The 21,536-nt window shown below is 60.5% G+C and overlaps 1 protein-coding gene across 3 annotated transcripts; it reads left to right on the forward strand.

The window, feature by feature from the left end:
• The first annotated feature begins 541 nt into the window (after positions 1–541).
• Positions 542–19,846, forward strand: WDR86 (WD repeat domain 86). 3 transcript variants are annotated; one of them, XM_046021541.1, is made up of 7 exons: positions 542–777; positions 950–1,214; positions 10,411–10,552; positions 12,242–12,656; positions 15,735–15,870; positions 18,847–19,051; positions 19,157–19,820. In XM_046021541.1, the coding sequence occupies exons 2-7, from the start codon at positions 992–994 to the stop codon at positions 19,803–19,805; spliced, it is 1,770 nt and encodes a 589-aa protein (XP_045877497.1). In that variant the 5' UTR covers positions 542–777; positions 950–991; the 3' UTR covers positions 19,806–19,820. The 3 variants fall into 3 exon arrangements, with proteins under 3 accessions (XP_045877497.1, XP_045877498.1, XP_045877499.1); XM_046021542.1 differs by having other exon boundaries at positions 549–777; positions 18,847–18,950; positions 19,157–19,467; XM_046021543.1 differs by lacking the exons at positions 542–777; positions 950–1,214; positions 10,411–10,552; positions 12,242–12,656; positions 15,735–15,870 and adding exons at positions 16,625–17,662; positions 17,996–18,203 and having other exon boundaries at positions 18,847–18,950; positions 19,157–19,846.
• The last annotated feature ends 1,690 nt before the right edge of the window (positions 19,847–21,536 follow it).

Consider the following 21,536-nt stretch of genomic DNA (forward strand, 5'->3'; position numbering starts at 1 on the left):
GGAGAGGTTGCCGAAAGATGTTGGATCCGTGGGTGGGGGCCCCAAACCCCCAGCACCAGGAGAGCGGGAGCGGGTCGCCTAGGACCCCGCGGCCGCTCGCACGGGTGAACCTGACCTCTGCGGGAAGCCCCATCGCGCCGCTCTTCCCTCGCTCGCCCGCCGCCACCCCACTTGCGAACCGGGGCGTGTGTGTAGCCTCCCGGCGAGAGCGGACTAGGAGCGCTCTGCAACAAGGGGGCACCCCAAAGTCCCCCGAGGACCTCTCTGGCAGCGTCCTTAGGCTGGGAGCCTGGAGCGGGGCAGACTCGCCGGGTAGAGGCGCGCAGCCGCCAGCCCGAGTGAGCTCCGGGGCGTGCGCGTCTCACCCCACCCGACCCTGCGTCCACCTCCCCCGCCTCGTCCCGGCCTTCGGTGGCCGCACGGGGCAGCGGGGACAGCCGCACGTGCGCGGGTCCCCGGCGTCCCCGGGGAGGGCGCTGCGGCCGCGCGCCGTGGAGGGTCCGGAGCGCCGGGTGCCGGGGTGGGGCAGCGGGGTGGGGGCTGGGGCGCCGGCCGGAGAAGTGGGAGGGGACAGGTTGGGGGGTGGTCTCCGAGGAGGAGCCAGGCTGGCCTGTATTGTTCCACACTCGCCGCCCCCAGCGCGCGGCGCCCGGCCGCAGGGCGCTCTGCTTGCCGGGGTGCCCCGGCCGCCGGACCCCGCGACGAGGCCCGAACCTTGCGGCGCGCGGGGAGACGCCTCTGCCCGGGGGTCCCGGCTCCGAGGACCGGCCCGCTCAGGTGGGGCGTGGGGAAGGGAGGCAGGCGGGGCCGCGTCTCCTCCAGCGGGAGCGGGAGCGGGAGGTCCCCGCGGGCCGCCCCCCACCCCCCGCTGGTCCGCGGGTCCGGAGGCGGCGCGGGCGGCGCGGGAGCGAGGGCCCCGCCTCACCTCCGCGCACCCCGTGCCCCGCAGGGTCATGGCCGCGGGACGCCGCCGCCGAGAGCCGCCGCGCGGATGCCGGGGCGCCCCTCCGTAGCGGGGCGCAGCCTCCTCGTCTCCCGCCCCGCCGGCCGCATGGGGGGCGGAGGGTCGGCCCTGAGGGTCTGCGCCGACCACCGCGGGGGCATCAACTGGCTCAGCCTGAGCCCGGACGGGCAGCGCCTGCTGACGGGCAGCGAGGACGGCACGGCCCGGCTCTGGAGCACCGCGGACGGCCAGTGCTGCGCGCTCCTGCAAGGTACGCCCTCCTGCCGTCCCCGCCGCCCGCTCCGCCGCCGCGGACCCCAGCCCTGCGGCCCGCAGACCCTGCCTAAAGCCCCGCCCCGCGGCCCTGAGGGGGGAGCGCTGGGGGGGGGGCAGCGTGCGAGCGGCCGAGCGCGCGCGGGGTGGGGTGCGGTGCGGAGCCCGCGGGGCCGGGGTGCCCCCGCCGCGGGGGATCCCTTCACCTGTCGGCCCGGTGCAGGAAGTCGCTGCGATCACAACGGCCTTAAGACTCCCCCGGAACCGCACCTCTGCGTACTCCCCGCGCTAGGCAGCGCCTTCCCCCGTCTCTCGCTGCCCGAGTGGCCTTTGGCCGGACATTTCCTCCAGGAGCCATTGTGGTCACCACCGGCGCTTGCGAGGTGCGGGCGGCACCGAGCACAGCCGTGCCCGGTCCTCACACTGCTGTTAGCCCTCTCGTGCAGACAGGGAAACTGAGGCAGGAAGTAAGTTGTCCCGGGTCACACAGCCTGTGGGGGGTTGAGTTGAAATTTGAACGCCCCCTTCCCCATCTGGCCTTTCTGCTCTGCTCTCTCGTGCCTGCCTGTTTCTTCTGCTGGAAAATGAAGGGTGGGGGGGGGGACGGATCAAAGTTTCTCAAAAGGGGGATGTTAAACCGATTTAGCATATCTGGAAACGATGCAATGGCAGGAGGCATGCATAGTAGGGGAACATACAGTTTGGGGTTTGTTTGGGGTTTTTTTAAGATTTTATTTATTTATTTGATAGACAGCCAGAGAGGGAACACAAGCAGGGGGAGTGGGAGAGGGAGAAGCAGGCTTCCCAGCAGAGCAGGGAGCCGGATGCAGGGCTGGATCCCAGGACTCTGGGATCGTGACCTGAGCCGAAGGCAGGCTGAGCCACCCAGGCGACCCGACATACATACTGTTTTATGAAAGGTTCACAAGTCCGTACATACGGGTTTATATTTGTGTATAGTCACTGGAGGAGGACGGCTTTCATACCCTGGGTCCCTGTCACATGTCTGCAGGCCGGGGCTGTGAGCGCCCGCTCCAGCTCGGCCCCTGGTGTCCCCTGAGCAGTGGGTACAGCCCCTTAGAGCACAAGGTTCTGCACGTGGTTATTTATCACTGCCTGGTTTTTTTCCACCACAATCAGCAAATCCCGGGTGGCCTCCCCAGGCCTTCCAAGTCCTGTAGGCACAGGGAGTACAAATCAGCTTCACTATTGGCTGATACTGACTCTATTGGTTTTATTTTTCATTTTTTAAAAATATTTTATTTACTTATTTGACAGAGAGAGAGAGAGAGCACAAGCAAGGGGAGGAGAAAGAGAAGCAGGCTCCCCACTGAGCAGGGAGTCTGGGATTATGACCTGAGCCAAGGCAGACACTGGAACCACCGGGCACCCCGACCCTATTGCTTTTAAATAAAAGCAGTTGGTGGATATTTCACAGCCCAGAAGAGATGAATTTTGGATTGGCTGTTACTTGCGGCTGGGGGTGATAAGGCAGAGTCAGTTGCAAACTAACACGTATTCCTCTGGCCACCCCCAAAGTCACCCCCAATGTCACACAGATTGACAGGCACTGAACTGAGGCTGGGAAATCTAAGATCTGTCCAAAGTTTATAATCCAATTGTAGTGCTTTTCCAAACATAAGACTCATCTGGAGGGCTTTCAGATGACAGAAATTCCCAGGTCCCAGTTCCAGTGAGAGCCCTGGTGTAGGACTCTAGAATTTGCGTTTCTAACAAGCTTTTGGCTGGATCTGATGCACCTGACCCCGGGGAGCTCCTGGGCCCGGTGTCCAGTGTGGGGGCCTGGTTCGAAGGTGGGTGACCTCCCCAGTCGAGCTCCCCCCCTCTTCCAGGGCGGTTCTGGCCTGGTGGGCACGGGACTCTGCACCCCGGGCATCTCGAGAGCCTAGGCCAAGCCTCCAGAGCCCACGCTCCTGTCCAGGCCTGCTCTGCTACATCACCTCCCAGCTCATGCCCGGCCACTCCCCTTCCCAGCCATTTTGGTGGCCCTCACAGGGACTTGTCCCCTCAGGACACCAACCCCCACGTCTTGGTGAGACAGTGCCTGCCCCTCTGGTGGCCTGGTTGAGAGCCATCCCACTCCAAGGAAAACTGTCAGAGGAAACACTGCTGCCCATGTCCACCAGAACTGCTTCTGCGGCTGTAAGGGTTGACAGCCTTACCCGGAAATCACACTATTACACTCGACTTGAAAAAGAGTCTTTTGCGTGGCCCACAAGGAAAGCAAGTTCTTGCCAGCTCTGTCCCCAATAGGATTTGTTTGTATTAGTGAAATAATAACCAATGCCTTAGCATTTGTTTGATATCCTCTATTTTATTAATATCCCTCAATACACTTACTTCTTTATCCATTATAATTAATGCTCAAAACCGTGACGTGGGTAGAACCGACACGGGTCTATAGATGGGACTGAGCAGGCTCAGATCTGCTTACCCGCACGCGGAGTGTTCGAAGTGTTTTCTAGATAACCCAGCCTGTGAGGTAGGCTCTGCCCTGAGACCAGAGCCGTTACAGGACTTGGCCTGAGGTCACACTGCGGGATTGCATGGACAGCTCCGCCCCCTCTGTGGCTCCGGCTTGCATCAGGACAACCTACAGATCTGCGGGGCTCTCCTGACCCCGCACTCCAGGCTCTTTCTACTCCCGTTGTGGAAACTGCCAGACTGGGGTGAGAGCAGTGTCTGCTGCAGCTCCGGGCCCCTAAGAAGGTTCTGGAGAAGAGCCTCTTGGCGGGGGGCCAAGCCTGGCTTTCTGGGGTAGCGTGGCCGGTGTGGGCAGCTCCTGCCGGGCGTTCTCCTCTGCTCGTTCCTCCAGGGGGCCAGAGGCAGTTGCGGGACCCAAGGTTTTTCTGTGAATCTTGCAGCTTTTTGAAAGTTTACGCCAAGGGATGTGCCGGAAAGGAAGAATAGGACAGTCCCTTGTGGGTGGGGTCTCGGTGGGCAAGTTGTCACCCTTGGTCCTGGGGAGCAGGCTGAGTCACCAGGGCCCCCCAGCTTCCCTCCCTCGGGAGCTCTCTTTTATCAGTCAGCGGGACTGGCTTTCAACTGTAGGCTTACGGGAATTATTCTGTAAAGGGAAGGGTCCGTTTAATGGAGTTATCCCCTCCCCCTTTTTTTCTTGTATCCCTCGGGTACCGGTCATTCAGGGCACTCCGTTGGCTCAGTGAGATAAGCAGCATGTCCCAAGACGACGGTCCCTGTCTTGAGCTGTTCCCATGTCGTAAGGGACCCGGCCTGAAGGTTCCAGCCCACCGGGGCTGTGCCACCAGCGTCCTTGTCTTCTATAGCAGCATCTCCTGGTATGATGGGGGCTGTTTGTTTTCAATTCCGCGTGAACAAACGGCACCCACCCTGCTGTTTGCTGGAAGCCTGCTGGTGCCTGCCCGATGACCCCTGACCCCTACCTGCCACAGGGAGGGGGCAGGGAGGCAGGACAGCCCGTTACTAGTCGTGAGCCCGGGCTCTGGAGCTGGGCGGCATTGGGCTCAAATCTCATTACTTAACTTCTCATGCCTTAGTTTCTTTATCTGTGAATTGGGATGATAAAATAGTCATCCAGTCTTATGAGGTTATGGGGGGGTGGGAAACCGGTCAGTAAAGAGTTCCTGGCTCCTGTTAGTGGCCTTGCCCTCCAGGCTCACATCAACAAGCCCAGCCTGAGTCAGAGCATCTCCTCGACACGGCGTCCGGCCAGCCCCAAACTCTCCGTCCTTTGCTCCTTGAGGCCTGATTCTGCCGTTTAAGGCTCAGAAGGGCTAATGAGTCCTCCCGTGTTTACGCGGGCAGACGGGCTCTGGGGGGAGCCTGCCCTCCTCCCTCCTGCTCCAGGACAATATTAACTCTAGTAGAAAACTTGTAGCATCAAATTGGCCATCTTAACCATTTTTAAGTGTATTGTTTGAAGATGGTAACCATTGATAACCTTCTGCCATTACCAAGGCCCATCTCTAGAACTTGTCCATCCTGGAAAACTGAGACGGTGTCCCCTTCGAACAATAACCCCCTTTCTCCCACCCCAGGCCCTGGCGCCCACCATCCCGCGTTCTGCCTCTGAATCTGACTGCTCTGGGGACCTCGTACAGGCTCACGTCACTTAGCAGGATGTCCTCAAGGTTCACCCGAGCTGTTGTGGGTGTCAGGATTTCCTTTGGAAGGCCGCGCACTGGGCTGCTGTCTGCCTCTTTTGGCCCATTCTTCTGGCCGCAGACACTTGGGTTTCTTCCACGTGATGCGGTGAGAAATGCCGCCATGAGCTTGGGTGTGCAAATACCTCTTCCAGACCCCGTTTTCCGTTTCTTTCGTAGAGACCCAGAAGTGGGCTTGCTGAGTCATCTCCTATGTACTTGTTTTTCAAAGATTTTATTTATTTATTTGAGAGAGAGAGAGAGAGAGAATGCACATAAGCCAGGGAAGAGGCAGAGGGAAAGAAAGGGGCAAGCAGATTCCCTGATTAGCAGGGGGCCTGACATGGGACTCGATCCCAGGACCCTGGAATCATGACCTGAGCCAAAGGCAGTTGCTTAACCGACTGAGCCACCCAGGCACTCCATGCAGTTTGTTTTAAGCACGGATGTGACTGACGGAAGCACAGGCAGGTAATTCATTCTTCAGCTCTCCAGCGGCCAGCATCTGCAGGTAGTGAGCTCCCCGTGGGTGCCCACTGAGGAGGTCACAGAAGGAGGCCGGAGAGCTGCCTGGTGGAGGGTGTGGGCCGAGAGGAGCGGGGTTGGAAGGACAGGCCCTGCGGTGGCACCAGCCACAGGAGCATCCACCTGTCCTGGCTGGGAGCTCGGGGCAGGAGGCTGAGTCTCCCATGGCTTTGTCAGACACAATTTCAGCCACACCTTCCACGCCCGGGACGTGTGGCCTTCACTGCTGTGGCTTGCTGACATCACACACCCAGCTGCAGTCCCACCAGGCAGGAAACAAAAATGGCACCCTTTACACAGGAGCCCAAGGCCAGTTCCATAAAAAAAGACCCTCGCCAAAGGTGGGCACGGTGTAGGGGATCCCCCGGACCCGTGGCTGGGACCCACGGGGCTCTCAGGGCTCCCAGACCTGGAGGAGCCAGGCCCGGAGCCTTCCCGGCAGCACGGAAATGGCTGTGGAGAGGCCTCCCTCCAGGGAAGTGTGACCGTGGTTTGAGGTTTTAGTGGCTGTGGGCCAAGAGATGCTGACCCAGGTCTCCTGCGGGGCTCCCAGCTGTCTGAGCCCTGCAGGCGGCGGGGGGGGGGGGGGGGGGGGGGGGTTGGTCAGGGGATGCCGCAGGGAGCAGGCTGGAGAGGAGGAGAGGGACAGCAGAGGGAAAGGAGGCCCCACTCTTCATGCCAAGTTAGTCGAGCGAGTGTTCCAGCTTGGCCGGTGCCCACGTCAGCCCACCTCTGTGGTCGCAGACCCCGGAGGCCCGTGGCCCAGTGGCTCCTCTGGCACGTGGAGGGGCGCTTGGACCCCCAGCTTCCAGCGAGGCCGAGGGTGTGCGGCCGGGGAGGTGGGGAGGCGGGGAGGGCCGACGGCCTTGGCAGAAAACCCTGAGCCTCAGCATGTCCTTTTGAACATAGTAACTGCATCTTATCTGCATTCTTTCTCCCTTCAAAAATGTTTATTTTTAGTTGGGCTTTTTTGCTTATTCTACCCAATTCCAACAGCTCACGGGGGTGGTGCTGTGGTCCCTGGAACGGGATGCGCCCCCCCCCCCTTGTCCCCAGCCTCCCTCCTCCGTCCCTGCCCCGGGGGACCCTGTCTGCTGTGTGCCGTGAACCCTGTTGCACCGTCTGTGGACTGCGGTCAGGGACACGCTCTGCAGCCTCTGCTGGCTGGGCTCGAGCCGGGGCTCGTTCAGCGCGGGTTTTCAGACGCGGAGTCGGTGCCCAGCATGCAGAGGAAGGGCTTGTCCCTGGGAGGCCCTTGGCCGCCGCACGGAATCTCAACCAGACTGGGGCTGGCCCCCGAGGGGCAGAGGGTCAGCCTGGCCCAGCTTCAGAGATGGTTTTTTTTTTTGTTTTTTACATTGCAGAAATTCTTTTCATTATTGACTCTTTAAGCCTTTGTTTATAGGTATTTATATACATGTCTCTGTGTACGTACGTATTTTTAAGGTTTATTTATTTTAGAGAGGGTTGAGGGAGGGGCTGGGGGAGAGAGAATCCCAAGCAGACTCCATGCTCAGCACCAAGCCCGACGTGAGGCTCAATCCCTCGACCCTGAGATCACGACCTGAGCTGAAACCGAGTCACCCTTAACCCGCTGCGCCCCCCCAGGTGCCCCTACGGGTATTTGTATTTGTATCATATACATCGTTTCCCCTACTTGCACGCGTCGTACAGTGGGTCCACATCCCTGGGCTAGTGGCTGTGGCTTCGCTGAGGACGGGTGCCACGGCTTACCGGCCACTCCGCTTTCCAGTGCTTTTCTTCGCCTTATACACGCACAAGGCAGGTCGCCTTCTTGCTGTCAGACTCTGGAGGCGGCCCATGCCCCTGCGGACGCCTCTCCTGGCTTGGCTGCCCCTGGATGGCGCAGCCCCCCCCACCATGTTGAGGACTGTGGGGGAGCTGTGTGCAGGGCCGGCTCCTCCGCACCCCACTGCCCTTGGGGCGCCGGGCTACCTTCCAGCCCTGGGAGCCAGGGGCCTCCTCAGACGCCGCTGAGCACCCCCATGGCAGCTCTGGTTTCAGGGTAGTTTGTTGACAATCTTAAAATATTTCATAAACATTTTGGGATTGGCAAAAAGTTGGGCTGTGTTTTGCCAAACATTTTGCCCTCAACTTTGAAACTGACGTGTATTTTAAGGAAACCTAATCTGCGTCATCTCCCAGTGTTTACTTACTTCGCACAAACGTTTTCTTAGAGGCCTGGTACATGCTCTCCAAGAAGACTGGAGAACATGTCTTCCTGTTTTTTTTTTTTTTTAATTCTCTTTCTTAGAACGCAGGGAGTTGGGTTCTTCCAAGAGTAACTGAGCTAAAACCCCAGGGCCAAAAAGTGCCCATCAGCTGGAAACTGCCCAGAAGATTCTAAATCCCTGTCTGGGGACTCCTGGGTGGCTCAGCCGGTTGGGCATCTGCCTTTAACTCTTCACAATCCCGGGGTCCTTGGATCGAGCCCCGCATCGGGCTCCCTGCTCGGTGGGGACCCTGCTTCCCCCCCTCCCTCTGCTGCGCACTCAGCTTGTGCACACTCTGTTAAATAAACAAAAGCTTTCCCAAAAAAATCCCTGTCTGATACCAGACATCTAGACAGAATTTTATAATTCAGTTGTGATCTTTAACATAATTAATATATCCTACTCGTGTGGATATTTGAATTAATCAATATCATTGTCTGTGAAATGGATCTTCAGTATAACATTCCTTTGATTCAATTGATTTTCTGGTTTCTGAGTCCTTTTTTTTTTTTTCTTAAGGATTTTATTTATTTATTTGAGAGAGAGAGCATGAGAGGAAAGAAGGTCAGAGGGAGACGCAGACCCGCCGTGGAGCTGGGAGCCCGATGTGGGACTGGATCCTGGGACTCCAACACCATGACCAGAGCCGAAGGCAGTCGCTTAACCGACTAAGCCTCCCAGGCACCCCTGGTTTCTGGATTCTTTTCAAATATACTCAGCTTCAGTTTGCTATCAGGACTCGTTATCAGGGGGAATAAAAGGTTGTTATCGGGGCGTCTGGGTGGCTCAGTCAGTTAACCGTCTGCCTTCGGGTCAGGTCTTGATCCTAAGGTCCTGGAATCGAGTCCTGCATTGGGCTCCCTGCTCAGTGGAAGCCTGCTTCCCTCTGTCTCTCTGCCTGCCGCTCTGCTTGTGCTCTCTATCTCTCTCTGTCAAATGCATAAATAAAATTTTAAAAAAAGTCATCTGAGATGGAAACATTTTTTTTTTAATATACATAGAAGAGTCCGTGCAGGTATAGAACTAGTCCAGGCATAGAGAATCTTTGCATATACGGGCCTGTCTGACCCATAAATGCTGATTTTAGATTCTAAGCAGATTTAGATTTTATCATGCAGGACTTTAAAGGATTTTGTTGTTGTTTTTTTGTTTTTTTTTTTGTTTTGTTTTTTTTTTTAAAGATTTATTTTTTTGACAGATAGAGATTACAAGTAGGCAGAGAGGCAGGCAGAGAGAGAGAGAGGAGGAAGCAGGCTCCCAGCCAAGCAGAGAGCCCGATGCGGGGCTTGATCCCAGGACCCTGGGATCATGACCTGAGCCGAATGCAGAGGCTTTAACCCGCTGAGCCACCCAGGTGCCCCTTGTTGTTGTTTTTAAAGTAAACTATAACCAACGTGGGGCTCCAGCTCACGACCCCGAGATCAAAGTCACAGGCTCCGCTGAGCAGGCCAGCCGGCCGGCCCTGAACCAGAGCCGTGTGTACGAGGACGGGCCCTGCTCTGACTGGGAGCTGAGTCCTTCCGGGGCTGCTTTATAAGCCAGGCTGAGAGTCAAAACACCGATCATCGCACCGACAAGGTGGGCGAACAGGTGCCTTTGGCCGAGCCCCGGCTCCGTGTGGCCCTCGGTCTGTCCCTAGACCTCCCCCCTCACTATGCCTGAGCCTTATCCACCATTTCTGCCAAACGCCTAAATTCCGGCCCTAGGGGCCCCCTCCTGCTTTGGCATGGGCCATCTTCTTCCCCCAAGCTCTTCCCCCCTCCCCTCCCCATGCAGGCCCTGCGTGGACCCTGCATCACCGCGGCCCCAAACAGCCGCCGTCCGGCATTCACGCAGTCTGCGCACCCGCCCCACGAGACGGGGACGAGGAGATGGGGGTGTGCAGCGGTGACTCAAGTGGCAGCACCAGGAGCTAGGTCGGGCATCTGGCCCCGAAGGCCAAGGCCCTGGGCCTCTATACTCCCTGCCTCGGTAACCGTGACAGTGGCTTTATTCAGCCGCTGAGTGAATACAAACAGCGGAAGAACCTGGAGACAGACTGGTGAAGAAGGGGGGAGGAGGAAGAGGAGGGAGAGAGAGTCGGAAAAGGACAGAAGGATCCGGGAGGACAGAGAGGGGGCCTCCTGAGTTTCTCCCAGCACCCCGCATCTCCTGAGCCTCCCAGACCGAAATCGGCCTCCGATGGGCTGGTGATCCTGAGCTCGTCTCAAACACGCCCCAGCCCTGCTTTCTTCGCGAAAGGCAGACGAGAGCTGCCGCGCCCCGCGCCCACGGCTCCCCTCGTCCGCAGGGCACGAGAGCTACGTGACCTTCTGCCAGCTGGAGGACGAGGCCGCCTTCACGTGCAGCGCTGACCGCACCATCAGAAAGTGGGACGTGCGCACGGGGCAGTGTCTGCAGGTCTTCCGAGGACACACGTCCATCGTGAACAGGTCAGTGTGGCGGGGGGAGGGGCCTGGGGACAGGGATGTAGGCCGTGTGGCCCCTGCCCCTGGAGGAACTTAGCTTCTCTGGGGAAGCCCACGTGCAGACGCGTCTGAGGCCGCGGGGAGCACAGAGGATGGGGGGCCCCGGACGCATGAGTTTCAGGCACGACATGGGCTGCCTGTGGGGGGTCGGCAGGCAGAGGTCGGGGAAGGGAGGCCCCACCAACACATCGATGAGCCCGGACGCCCCCCTTGGGGACCCGGGCAGCTCACTGCCCACTGCTAGGCCTGGGGAAAAGCTATAGAGGCCACAGCTCCTACTGATGGGGGCTGATTCCAGAGGAAGTGGCCTAATTAGTACCTGATGGTCAACCAGAAAGGGTTGTTGCGAAGACGGAGCCCAGGGTATTTTTAAACCTCTTCTTTCCATGTTGCCGTTGAAATTTCCCACCCCCTCCTCCTCAACAACGTTTGAATTTTTCCTTTCCTTATTGAATTTGGGTCTGAGCTGAGCCATGAAAATTCCTTTGCTGATCAGATCGATTTGACACCATTTATGTAACCTGCAGTGGCCGTCTTAGACTCCCAAGGGATGGTCCAGTATGACCAGGGGTCTGGGCACCTGGCAGGTGCACTCAGAGCTGTGCACCCACAGGGCAGGAGCGAGGTACCGACCCTCCGCAGAGACGCGAGTGTTGTGCTGGCTCGGGTTGCCTTTCAGGGGACAAGGTCACCTTCCCGCGGCCGAGCTTTTCCCCGGCCTCCTTAGCTGGAGCCCGCAGGGTCCCAGGGGCTCAGGGGTGAGCCCACGAGATGGTGCAGGACGTCCCACCTCCTGCTGGTCGCTTCCCGACACCCTTCCTTGAGGAAGACTGTGACTGGGGGAAGGTGTGGGTATGTGGGAGTCTCGTGCCATGAGACGGGGCGGCGGGGAGAGGCCACATCTCAGGGGACAGGGGTGCCGCCCAGCTTGTGACTGGAAACCCTCAGCAGCTCCTCAAAAGCAAACCTGGGTAATCGAGGCCGGAAATTATGCTCTGTGGGGTTGCGACTCTCCTGGGCACACACGCGCCATACACACATGTCCACGCGCCCCACATCTGAGGGGTTGGGGTCCCAAATGGACCGTCCTGGGTGGACACTAAGTCTTGCTTGGCAGCTGGATTGCATTACTGAGTAACCCGTGCCCAGGGAATTGACGGCTCTGTCCCCACACTTGTGACCCATGCCCGGTGCAGCTGCCCCGCCCCTTTGTGGGCTCCCCGGGGGGTCGGGGGGGGGGGCTCAGGGCTTAACAGGGGCGTGTGAACAGAGCCTTTGATGTTAAGCAAAGTTCTATACTGAAGACAAACGCGTGTTTCCTGGGAAGAAGTTCTTAGTACTCATCTAAGCGAGACCGAAAGTCCTGAGTATTTGCTGCCCGGGAGGCCCCTCCTCTCCCCATGGGTGCGCACAGAGCTCCGCTCCGGCCACGAGGTTCTCCCGGCTCATGGAACACAGAGGACACCAGACAAAGGGCCTTCCTGACGGCCTGTTAGGCACCCCTGTGTGGTCTGACCCCTGCCCCTACTCCTGCGAAGTTTGACCCCTGCCCCTTACCCCTGCGTGCTCTGACCCCTGCCCCTACCCTTGCGTGCTCTGACCCCGCCCTTAGCCTTGCGTGCTCTGACCTCTGCCTCTCCCTCTTCCCACCAGGATCCTGGTCGCCGACAACCAGCTCTTCAGCAGCTCCTACGACCGCACAGCTCGAGCCTGGAGTGTGGACAAGGGACAGGTGGCCCAGGAGTTCCGAGGCCACCGCAACTGCGTGCTGACCCTAGCCTACTCCGCACCCTGGGACCTGCCGGGGGCTCCCTGTGCCGAGGAGATTGGGGGGCTCCTGGTGACGGGCAGCACGGATGGCACGGCCAAGGTGTGGCAGGTGGCCAGCGGCTGCTGCCACCAGACGCTGCGGGGCCACACAGGAGCCGTGCTCTGCCTCGTGCTGGACACGCCCAGTCACACCGCCTTCACCGGCAGCACCGACGCCACCATCCGCGCCTGGGACATCCTGAGCGGGGAGCAGCTGCGGGTGTTCAGGGGGCACCAGGGCTCTGTCATCTGTCTGGAGGTGAGATCCTCCTGGCCCTCCCTGTCTGCGGGTCGCCCCCGGGTCGCCTTCTGAGCCGCCACCCTCCCCCGAGTCCTAGTTAGCCTGGGCCGAGGAACAGGGTGCTGCAGTCAGGGATGGCGTACACGACAGGGACAGATGGTCTCACCGCTCTGGGGCTGCAAGTCCGAGATCCAGGGGTCGGCGTGTAGCTGGACGTCTTCTCACGGCGTCGCCCTCTGCATCCAGGTGTCCGCTTCCTACGAGGACTCCAGTCCTATGGGTTAGGTCCCACCCCGTGACCTCATTTTAACTTAACTATGTCCTCAAAGACCCTGTCTCCAAATACACCCGCCCTCACGGATGCAAGGGTCACAGCCATTGTCAACATAGGGATCCCGGTCTCTTTACGTGTTAAGGGAAGGTTATGTCCACCCAGAAACGCTGGTCCCTCATTCCTCAATCCAAAAGTTCTACAACATGAAGTTGGTTTTTTTTTTTAAGGCTTGGCACCAAAACGTCCTTGGCGGTGAAGCCGGGCCCGCACAGATAGGAAGCTCGCTGGAGCTCACCTGACCCCATTTCCTGGGACTAGGCATTCCTTTGCTGTAGAAACACGAGTGTGTTGCTCAAATCCCAAAACTCCTGAAATACATCTGGCTCCAAGGTTTTGGATCAGGGATTCTTTTTTTTTTTTTTTTTTTTTTTTTTTAAGATTTTATTTATTTATTTGACAGAGAGATCACAAGTAGACAGAGAGGCAGGCAGAGAGAGAGAGAGGGAAGCAGGCTCGCTGCTGAGCAGAGAGCCCGATGTGGGACTCGATCCCAGGACCCTGAGATCATGACCTGAGCCAAAGGCAGCGGCTTAACCCACTGAGCCACCCAGGCGCCCTGGATCAGGGATTCTGAGCGTGAAACCCACCTGGTGGTCGTGGGGGCTCCGTGGACTAGCAGTGGGTGTGGCCCAGACGTGAGCCGCGTGCGTGCCTGGTAGCTTGCGCTGTGGTTAGCCGTCCAGCAGATGCTGCCTGCGCTCATATGTGCTCATTGTACGTGTGAGAGGCTCAGAGAGGGTGAGCCACTTGCCCAAGGCTTCACAGCGGGTGAGGGGAAGCACAGAAAGGTATGATGGGGCCTGCACCCTGCGGGGCTGCGGGAACCCCCTCCGGCAGTCTCTCCCCCGAGGCGGGATGTCCAGAGCCCACCTGTGTTCTGCAGCCTGGCCTGGTGGCTTCATTCCCCTACCCCGAGAGCATCCGCGGCCGGGAGCTGAGCAGGGAGAGGCCCACGCCCCAGCGCCCTCCACAGCAGAGGCTCAGGCCTGCTTGGATGGATCGCATAGCAGGGAGATGGCCCCTGAGCCCCATTCCCCCAGAGCTGTCTTGGCTGAGGGAAGTCTTGCAGGTCCTGTCCTCTGTGACATGCCCCCGTCAGGGTCTGTGTGCTTCCCCATGGGCCTCGGGCGTCCTCTGGCCTCCCCGAGCTGCCTGGCTGTTCCCCGTGGACGTCCTCGCAGGAAAGCAGCCAAAGTGAACAGTGAGGTCTTAGGCAGCCAAGGACAACACGCTTGGAGCGTTTCCCGGGCCTCTGCACTCGTGATTTATACTTTGAAATGGAGCTTCTTGGTCACTTGTAAACACAGTGCGACAGGCCCCGCGTTGTTGGGACACACTGTGCGGTGAGCAGGAGGCATCGTCCCTTTGCCGCAGCCACCGTGGAAGCTTAGGGCCCCCCTTGCGGGGGCTGAGTGGCACGGAGAGGCCCAGGGGCCCACGGGGACCTCCAGCCCACAGGCCACACTCACCAGCTTCCTTAGTTTCAGGTGCGTGAGTCTCAGTGGGCAGTTGGGGAAGCCTGGTCCCTGGAGGCCTGGGGCTGCCTCTGAAGTGACGGCTGTTGGGGACGGTCAGGACACACGGGGGCAGGAGGCCATACGTGTTACCCGAGATCCCACCGCCTCTGCTGTAGTGAATGGCCCAAAGCCAAGTCTGACCTGGGCTGTGGCAGGGGTGGAAATACAATCTGGACTGGTCAGAGCCTTGTCCTCCAGGAATTTATAGGGAAACTGGGGCAGCCACGGGCCCTGGAGTGGAAAGGGGCTCAGAGTGTGGTCGTCGTCGGGCGGGTGTGTGCTCGAGGTAGGAAGGCGTGAGGCAGGGTAAGGACGCCGGGGCCAGCCTGTGCTTGCTCCAGGCCTGCCGCCTGGTGCCGCAGCTGAAGGGCCTCCTCTTTCCTAGGCCTCCAGGGGTCCCTGGGCCCCAGCACTGGCACAAAGAGCTCCCTCCAGGGCTCCCCGCCGCCCTCCTGGCGCGGCTTCTGGTTCTCCTCTGCTTTGCTGCTAACCAGAGGGGCTGGGTGGGGACTGTCCTGGCTGCTGGGGATTTGGTCTAGATGAACCTGCAGAATTATTTTAATAGTCTTTGCCCTTCCCTTGGACTCCGACACTGTCTGTCTCCGCCAGGGGAGCTCCTGCAAGGGGCCTCCCCCCACGCCCCATCCCTTCTCTCCCAGGCCCTTGCCTTCTCTCCTGTGACCCCCAGCAGGGGTGTGAAAGCCACTCTGGTCAGCTGGGGCAGGCGGGATGTGGGGGAGCCCATCCCCAGGGCTCTTCCCTCCCCACCAGGGCAGCCCCGGGAGCCCTTTCCTGGGCCGGGACCATCGTGGGAACCACTGGTGCGGCCGGGCCATAGCTACAGGCGGATTCACGGGAAACTTTCAGGCACTGACGGTTCTTCAGCAGCAACTGCGGCTGAGAAACGCTGACGACAGGGACGAACATTCCGTGGCCCTTGCTCCTAGCGCGCGGAGCACTCCCAGGCCTTCTCCCGCCCGCCAGGGGAAGGCTCCGACACGATGCTTCTCTCCCGGTGCCGGGGAGCCATGGGGGCCGTGGCCGAGGGCAAAGCGGCGGGGTTCTCGGGTGCTGGAACGGGCCGTTGGGTGGGTCCCCACGGCGGGGTCTTTCCCGCTGGCCCGCAGTTCCCAGGGAGGCCGACACGCGCCCCTCCCCCACCACACGGAGCGGTCTGGGGGGATCCGAGTCACCTGCTGAGGCAGCGGCCCGGGTCCAGCGCCGCCCTCCCTCCTCCTCCCCCAGCTCGTGAACCGGCACGTGTACTCAGGCAGCGCCGACAGGACGGTCAAGTGCTGGCTGGCAGACACCGGGGAGTGCGTGCGCACGTTTGCAGCACACCGGCACAGCGTGAGCGCCCTCAGATACCACGCGGGCACCTGTAAGTGACAACGGCCCACTGCCCCCCGCTGCCCCCACCTGCCTGCGCTGCCTCTGCCCTTCTCGCCTCGCCCCCACCAAATCCTCCCGCGCTCGGGGCCTCTGCGCCCTACTTCTACCTTCTTCCCTCCTGAGCCTCAGCGGCCCTTTGGGGTGGCCAGCAGTGAGAGCGCCAAGCAGGGGGAGCAGCAGGGGGAGAGGGAGAAGCAGGCTCCCCCTGAGCAGAGAGGACCCGGGATCCTGACCTGAGCCGAGGGCAGAGGCTTAACCAACCGAGTCATCCAGGTGCCCCCCCCCGCCCCCCGCACCCCAGGGTTATTGACAAAGAAGGTCCAAGCAAGGGTGTGCGGCTTCCTCCCCAGCTTCACCCCACAAGAACGAGAAGCAGCCCAAATGCTCAGGAGCCCCAGGGTTAAGAGGGTCTCATGGACATATTCTCATTATTCAAATGAGACCCTGACACCACTTAACTCCCACCAGACTGAAGGGCCACGTGGGTTTGGCTTCACCTGGCATTACATTTGGCAGATAACAGTTAACAGAAAGCCCAGATAACTGTGCCTCGAATGAAAGAGTGGTTCATTTTTCTCAGGTAGAATTTCTGAGGCTGGCGGTGCAGGCAGGAATGGATGGTTCCACAAAGTTGCCGGGCACCCAGTTTCCTTTGATCACTTTGCTTTATAGCCTTTAGCACACGTCTTCTATCTTTTAGGGGGCCTCATAGTTTAAGGTAGCTGCTGAAGCTCCAGCCATCATATCACATTTTAGGCAGACAGGAAGAAGAAGGAAAGGCAAAAGGATGTGTCTCTTAGCTGAGTGAGTCCCGTTAAAGATCTTTCTTGGAAGCCCTACCCAAAGACTTGGCATACATCTCTTTGCTGTCTGAAAGAGAGACTGACTAATAAAATCTCTTATCTGGGGATATTGCTGCCAGCATTAATCAGGTTATTTTGGAAAGAAAGAAGGGCAGAATGGCTTATCGGATAGGCAACAAGCTCTCTGTCCCACAGGTCTCAAACTGACACACCTGAGCTTTGCTGGCTCTGTCCTGAGGCCTGGCTCATGTGCACACCCCAGACACACCCAGAAGACAGACACTGTTCCAGGAAGCCCCCCCAAACCTCCCACACCTCACCATACATACATGAGAGTGGGGTTCCCAGGTTCCTGACCATCTCTTTCCCAAAACAATCCCCAGTATTAAGTTTTGCTGTTGGCCCCCTGTCCCTGCTCTGTTCTCGCCCTCTCTCTCTCTCTCACACACACACACACTCACACTGAAGGAGCAGATGGGTGGGAGGGAGACAGCACAAAATTCAAGTTGACTTCACAGCACGGGTGTTAGATGAAGACAGAATGTGGATCTCTGAAAATAGAGCTTGAGATACCCTCGGGATTTAGGTGTCTGACACGGGAAAATTATTTTTTCCTTCTTCCTGGGTCCAAGCCTGTTAAGTGTGATTCTGGCTCTGCTCCCAAGTCAGGACCTCTGGTTTAAAAAGATTAAAGTCGCCCAGAGCGCCACCCCTTGGCAGCAGCTGGGATGGGCCCCACCTGCTGCCTGCTATTAAGGAAACTGGCCGGTGGCCATTGCCAACAGGCTGTGGGGGGTGATCGGATTAAGTCCTGACCCCCTTCCCCTCCACAGGACGCCCAGCAGCCACACTGGGTTGGGGTAGGGGAAGCAGGAAAGGAAGAGAAGAGACCCAGGAAGGAAACCCCCCCTCTAGAGACCCGTTCACCGGTAGCTTCAGCAGCAAGTCTGGGAATAGGCAGGCGAAGCAGTAAGCAGGGTAAGGAAGACCTCCCTGAGGCTGGGGACCCCCATGGCTTGCTCAGGCTGCTGGGTGGGTGCAGCAGATGCTGTGGGGACCACACCTGGGGCCCTTCTCTCTGCTGCCCCTCAGGTTCTCTGCCCTAGAGTGTTTTCCCGTGAGGAGCAGGTTGGAGGAGGGCTGGGAGCTGACACCCCCAAGAGAGGCCCTCAACCAATGACCTGCCTCCCTCTCCCAGGGGTCTGGCTCTGAGACGTGGTCTGCACCTTCTCGGAGGCCCCCCACCTGTAGTCACCTGCTAACTCCCCTGTATGGACATCCTTCCTTCCTGTTTCTCTCCCCACTTCGTAGAATGCTAGGCCAGATGAAGTACTTGAACTCCAGTCCTAGCTCCAGGGCCATTTCTGGGAGAACGCAGGCTGGGACCCTAAGTAGACAACGGAGTTCTTGTGGTCAGCACTCAGTGTGGTCCCTAACCGGAACAATCGGCGGCAGCTGGAACTGCTTAGGCAAGCGGGCTCGCAGGCCCCGCCCCAGACCTCCTAAGACGGAAACTCAGGTGGGCTCAGCAATCCGCCTTAACTGCCATCCAGGTGACTCAGGTGCTCACTGGAGTCTGAGAACTCTTGAACTAAGTTCTAACGTAGGAAAAGGCGCAAGGAAGGCTGAATCCTGGCCCTTCCCAGGGAGAGGCTGGGCAGGGGCGCTCTAGCGAACGCCAGAGGGTCTAGGCTCTGTTTGGAGGGCCAAGTTCATTACTGAGGATGGGAAGGAACAAATTTCTAGTTGGTCCTAGTCCCAGTAGGCAGCTTAGCTGTTGAGGGGGAGGGAGGGGTAGATGACTTCCTCCCCCCACCCCAAGGCAGTGGCTTTAGAGCAGGGAAGCAGCCCTCACCAAAGGCTTCCACCAAACGGTCTGAGCGAGGGCACCTGGGCCGAGGTGGTACTCAGGAGGCACAGGAGCCCCGGAGAGGGCAGCGGCGGGCAGGTTCAGCAGCCGCGGTCCTGCAGAGCACGGGGAGGGGGTGGTCCCCGTGAGTCCCCAGGCACGCAGCGGGAGAATGAAGGTGCCGCCTCCTTCCTTGCAAGGGGCTCCCGCTAGTTCCCATTTGAAACTTATGACCTCCGGGTGAGGCGGCGGAGGGGCCCTGGCCCGCCCCGCCGCACCCCTGCCCAGGCCCAGCGGCGCCCTGTGTTCACAGTGTTCACGGGCTGCGGGGACGCCCGCGCGCGCGCCTTCGACGCCCAGTCCGGAGCGCTGCAGAGGGTGTTCCGCGGCCACGCCTTCGTCATCAACTGCATCCAGGTAGGCGCTCGCGCCGGCCCGGGCTCTGCCTCGGCGGGGAGGGGAAGGCCGCCCGCCGCACCCCGAGGCCGGGCTCCCCCTGCGGAGAGGCCGCCGGCCAGGTAGGTACCGTTCGCGCCCACGAGCGAAGCTGCGGGCCCCGCGGAGGGGGAGGGCGGCCCGGGCGCCCCCGCAGCGCCGCCCCACGCGCCGCCCCGCGCCCGCAGGTGCACGAACAGGTGCTGTACACGGCGTCGCACGACGGCGCGCTGCGCCTCTGGGACGTGCGCGGCCTCCCGTGCGCGCCGCCGCCGCGCCCCGCCGCCCCCGCGCGCAGCCGCTCCCGCCTCTTCAGCAACAAGGTGGGCTGCGCCGCCGCGCCCCTGCAGCCCGCCTGAGCGCCCCGACTCGGCCCGTCCTCGGTGTCCGTGGATCCTGAAGCCCCCTCCCGCCCCGTGGACGGCGACCGTGCTCGCCCTCGGGGACCACGTCTCCGTCCGCGCCGCCCCCGACCGCGCCCCACCCCCCGCAGAGCGGGTCTGCGCCCGGCCCAGCGGGACCCTCCCGACCCAGGGTCTGCGGCCCCACAGCCCCCAGAGCCCGAGGTCCCCAGAAGCCGAGCCCGTCGGGGGGAAATGGGGTTTCTTCAGAAGGCCGCCCAGCAGCGGTTGTCATTCAGTTCGGCAGATTGTCTTGACGCTGGTGAAGACCCGAAATACACGTCCTTCCACGCGCTCTGGAGTATGTCTTTTGTTCTGCAAACTCAGCGGCCCGGCGGCGGGAGGAGGGGTTCCCGGAACCCGGGCTTCGCACACCCGGCCCGGGCCTGCCCCTCCTCGAGGGGGCAATGAGGGGCGGCGGCCCGATGACCCCTAGGGCCACTCGTGTGGGGAGTGGCCACGGGAGAGGCCCCTCGGCCTGTGTGAGTGACGTCGGGGAGCCGTCACCCCTGCTCGGAAGCCCCCAAGTCGGCCTGAACCGAGGAGGGCTCCCGCCCGCCCCGTCTGGGTCTGGAGTCGAAAGACCCGGGCAGTCGCCTGCCGGCCGCGTGCACAGCGCGGGCGCCCCCGGCGGGACGCGGAGAAGGGGTGGGCCATCCCTCAGCGGAGCAGCTGGAGGGGCTTCCTGGGGGAGGTGGGGCCCGGGCTCCGGAAAGGCCCCGAGGGGAGCCGCCCCCAGCTGCCCCCTCGTCACCTGAAGGGGGCGCGCTGCCAGCCCTCGGCTGGGGGCGAGAGGAGAAGCCGCTGGGCGGTGTCCGCGGTGGAGGGCTCGGCATCTGGCCAAGGCCAGAAGCCTCTGGTGCGGAGGAGCGGGCCGTGCACTGCGCTCACCGACAGCTAGTGCGTCCGCGTGGTGCGCCAGGAGGGGGTGCAGGTCCAGGCCTGACGGGTGGGGCCCTTCCCCTCAGGCCCATGAATAGGTCCGTGATGGGCACCTGGGGCCGTGAGAAGAAGGGTCGCCTACCTTCGTGGCTGCGCGCTAGGCCACAGCCTGGGAACACGGGGTCCTCCCCAGAAAGGGAGGCTGCGGGGGGGGGGGGGGGGGGGGAGAGAAGCAGGCGAGGCCGCGTCCTGGGGCTAGGTCTCGCACGGGCCCGGGGCTGCCTGGCCGGCCTGCGGCGCCCACAGCTGCGGCTGCAGGGCCATGGCCACCGGCGGGGCAGCCGAGGGCAGCCCAGGGAGCGCCGGCACCGGGATCACCTCGAGTACCGGTGCCCGGATTTGTGCTGAGGCCGCAGAGAGGCGGCTGGAGTAACCAGACGCTCCCCGACGCTCCCAGCTGCTGCGCGGTCCTGCCTCTCCTGTTGCCCCTCTGCCACCTCTGATCCCCTCGTCTCCTCCAAGCGCAGCAGAGACAGACACGGGCTAGGACACAGCCGGGAAAGAGCCCCGGGGCGAATGGGGACACAGGAGCTGCTAGAGATCTGCTCTCCCGCCGGCCTCCCCTGGACCTGGACAGAGTAGGAAATGGAAACCTGGTGGGTTTTGGGGTTTTTTTTTTTTGGTTTTGTTTGTTTGGTTTTTTTTTAGATTTTATTTATTTGACAGAGATCACAAGTAGGCAGAGAGGCAGGCAGAGAGAGAGGAGGACGCAGGCTCCCTGCCGAGCAGAGAGCCCCATGCGGGACTTGATCCCAGCACCCTGGGATCATGACCTGAGCCGAAGGCAGAGGCTTTAACCCACTGAGCCACCCAGGCGCCCCTGGTGTGTTTTGTTTGTTTTTTTGGGTATTTATATAGCAGAGTACATTCGGGTAATTTTCATTTCTCCAGCACACAAGGCTCTGTCAGATGTTGACGATGTTAAGACCAGATGACCAGGTATTCTTTGCCCTTCATAAATACAGCTGGATGGGGGTGGGGAGGGAGGACATGTGGGCAGGAAACAGGCAGAAGGTCACCAAAGCCAAGAGCTCACGGAACGTCACGAGAGGGAGGGACAGCAGATCTGCAAAGTGCAGACGCCGGCGTCTCACTCCTGCTCAGAGTCCGTGAGGGCCTGGGGATCCGGCCACTGCAGCCCAGACCCCCTGCCTGCCTTTCAGGGCGCTCTGCGCTTGGACTGGCAGTCCTTCCCGCCTCATCCTCTGCCCCACCCCGCCCTCTG

Source organism: Meles meles, chromosome 10, assembly GCF_922984935.1.
Source record: "Meles meles chromosome 10, mMelMel3.1 paternal haplotype, whole genome shotgun sequence".
NCBI lineage: Eukaryota > Metazoa > Chordata > Mammalia > Carnivora > Mustelidae > Meles > Meles meles.

Bases quoted from the DNA above. Each gene is read 5' to 3' on its own strand.
- WDR86 (XM_046021541.1), top strand. From the start codon at position 992: ATGCCGGGGCGCCCCTCCGTAGCGGGGCGCAGCCTCCTCGTCTCCCGC. The intron at 12,657-15,734 runs GTGAGATCCTCC...CTCCTCCCCCAG, and splicing joins GCTCTGTCATCTGTCTGGAG to CTCGTGAACCGGCACGTGTA. The intron at 15,871-18,846 runs GTAAGTGACAAC...CTGTGTTCACAG, and splicing joins CAGATACCACGCGGGCACCT to TGTTCACGGGCTGCGGGGAC.